Source organism: Notothenia coriiceps, unplaced genomic scaffold (genome assembly GCF_000735185.1).
Source record: "Notothenia coriiceps isolate Sejong01 unplaced genomic scaffold, NC01 NC01_scaffold00010102, whole genome shotgun sequence".
Lineage (NCBI taxonomy): Eukaryota > Metazoa > Chordata > Actinopteri > Perciformes > Nototheniidae > Notothenia > Notothenia coriiceps.
Genome location: NW_011342803.1, coordinates 517 through 2,584, shown reverse-complemented (window position 1 = coordinate 2,584; position 2,068 = coordinate 517). Strand labels below are relative to the sequence as shown.

The 2,068-nt window shown below is 37.9% G+C and overlaps 1 protein-coding gene across 1 annotated transcript; it reads right to left on the bottom strand.

Moving 5' to 3' along the window:
- Nucleotides 1–610: 610 nt before the first annotated feature.
- LOC104945880 (dynein heavy chain 10, axonemal-like) lies at nucleotides 611–1,843 on the bottom strand (the record flags this gene model as incomplete). The annotated part of the gene is made up of 5 exons (XM_010771608.1): nucleotides 611–767; nucleotides 895–1,102; nucleotides 1,196–1,354; nucleotides 1,443–1,594; nucleotides 1,677–1,843. Coding segments are annotated over 5 exons (843 nt in total), but the record flags the coding sequence as incomplete, so codon positions are not given.
- Between the last annotated feature and the right edge of the window lie 225 nt (nucleotides 1,844–2,068).

The window sequence follows — 2,068 nt, the reverse complement described above, 5'->3', positions numbered from 1 at the left end:
TTTTTGTTTTTAATGTATTGGTTTATGTGCATAGAGTCCAGATAATTAAGGTCAAGAAGCCATGGGCTGACCACCTATCTAGTAGTTCTAAGTAGAAAAACAATAACCAGGGTTCATACACTTTTTCACCAATGATTTCTCCAGGACCTTTACCTAATTTTCCATGACTAAAAAAATTACTCTTTCCCAGCGGTACCACTGAAAATGGTTTGTTTTAACATGGAACAGGAAAATAAGGTCTGCATATGAAACATGTTGTGCCTATCTAAAACAAATCAAATAGTAGGCTTACTAGCTTCTACACGCTAAAGCAACTAACATCTATCACCAGCAAAATACCTCGACAGTTAAATGCCATTTTACGTTTCATTACTATACGATACAGTATTTATTATCATTATAGTATTACTATTTCGGCAATTAGATCAAATATAAATTGTATTTGATGCAACTTTGGTTACATTTCCATGACTTTTCCAAAACTTTAGGAAAAATATTGTTTTCCATAACTTTTCCAGGACCTGGAATTTGCATTTTGAATTTCCATGACTTTTCCAGGTTTTTAATGACCGTAAGAACCCTGGTATTTGGAGAATCCTGATGATCAAACCTTTGTGCTCTCGATACAGTCTTTAAGACATTTCTTCATCAGCAAGTAGATCTCTTTGCTTTGGGGCTGCGTCACAATCTTAGGGGCAGGCAGAATGGCATCAATTTGGAAAAGAGCGGTACTTCCCATCAGCACCACGTTAAAGGACTGGAGATTCCTAAATTAGAACAAGAAGGATGGAACAGTGGTCGAGACATATATTTTTGCCCTGTATGTAAAAGGAGGGGTGACTATTACTGCTCACAAAGTAGAACACTTGAAAAACATTAACATAAGGTGATTACCTCAGCACCATCTTTGTAAGGGAGTCTAGCACTTTGCGTTCCCAGTACTTGTAGTAACCTGCCATACATTTGGCATTGCCACTGCTCGTTCCCAGGAGCAAATGTTCCGTCTTAGTGATGAGGGGTCCGATGTCTGCATACATCCTACTCAGCAAATTCACTGTCTTGGTTTGGTCGCGCTCAATACGTTCAAAGAAGTCTTTGACACCTTAAGAAAAAAATGTGGGGTAAGGCAATACAAATATTGGAATGGAATAGATTCTTATAATAAAATCATCATGTCATATAAATGATATCACACCTGGTAAGTCGTTATCTGGGACGGAAAACTTCAGCAAACTGGCCATCCCTATGACTTGCAACTTGGACTCAATCTCCTTCTCATTCATCTGAATCTGATTGACAACTGATTCAAACTTCGACACAGACTGAGAGCCACGTTTGATGAAGCCGTTGATGCCTAAAACCAAACAAAATTGATCCATTTTCAATTTTACTGACATCAGATCACCACTGAACAGACATTTTGGCCCATGTATTCTTCATACCCAAAGATGTCCAGTTGAGTCTTTTGCATCCAAATTGCATCTCTTCTTCGACCGCTGTGATATGTTGTTCCAACATAATGGACTGTGCATCACTCAGGCTGTCCATGACAGAGTGGTAGCGGTTGATCATCTTCCTCAGATCATTGACGTACCTAAAACAAAGGTTGGAATTAGTCAGGCCCAAGATCGCATCAGTGACTGGTTTGGTATTTAGTTACTGGTGATTTTTACTACCTGATAAATTTGTCCTCTTGTAGAGCAATAATTTTAGCCAGATCAGGCAGAGCATGGTCCTGTAACTCAAGGTGGTATGCCTCAGAAATCATTTCCCTGAGTTCTGGGGCAAAATTCACGATGTATCTCACACCCCCCTGTAGTTTGCGTTGAGTCGTTGGGACATCCTTTTAATCAGACAAAAAGGGGCCATTGAGAGATAGTATATTTGTTATAAACAGTTATAAACTAATAGTGAGTGATACTAGGGCTGTGCGATTATGGCAAAAATCATAATCACGATTATTTTGGTCAATAATTGATATCACGATTATTAAAAACTAATTATCCATTTACTTTGAAAACATCCATTTATTGAAAAAATAAATGTTAACAATATGTTTTTAACAGTT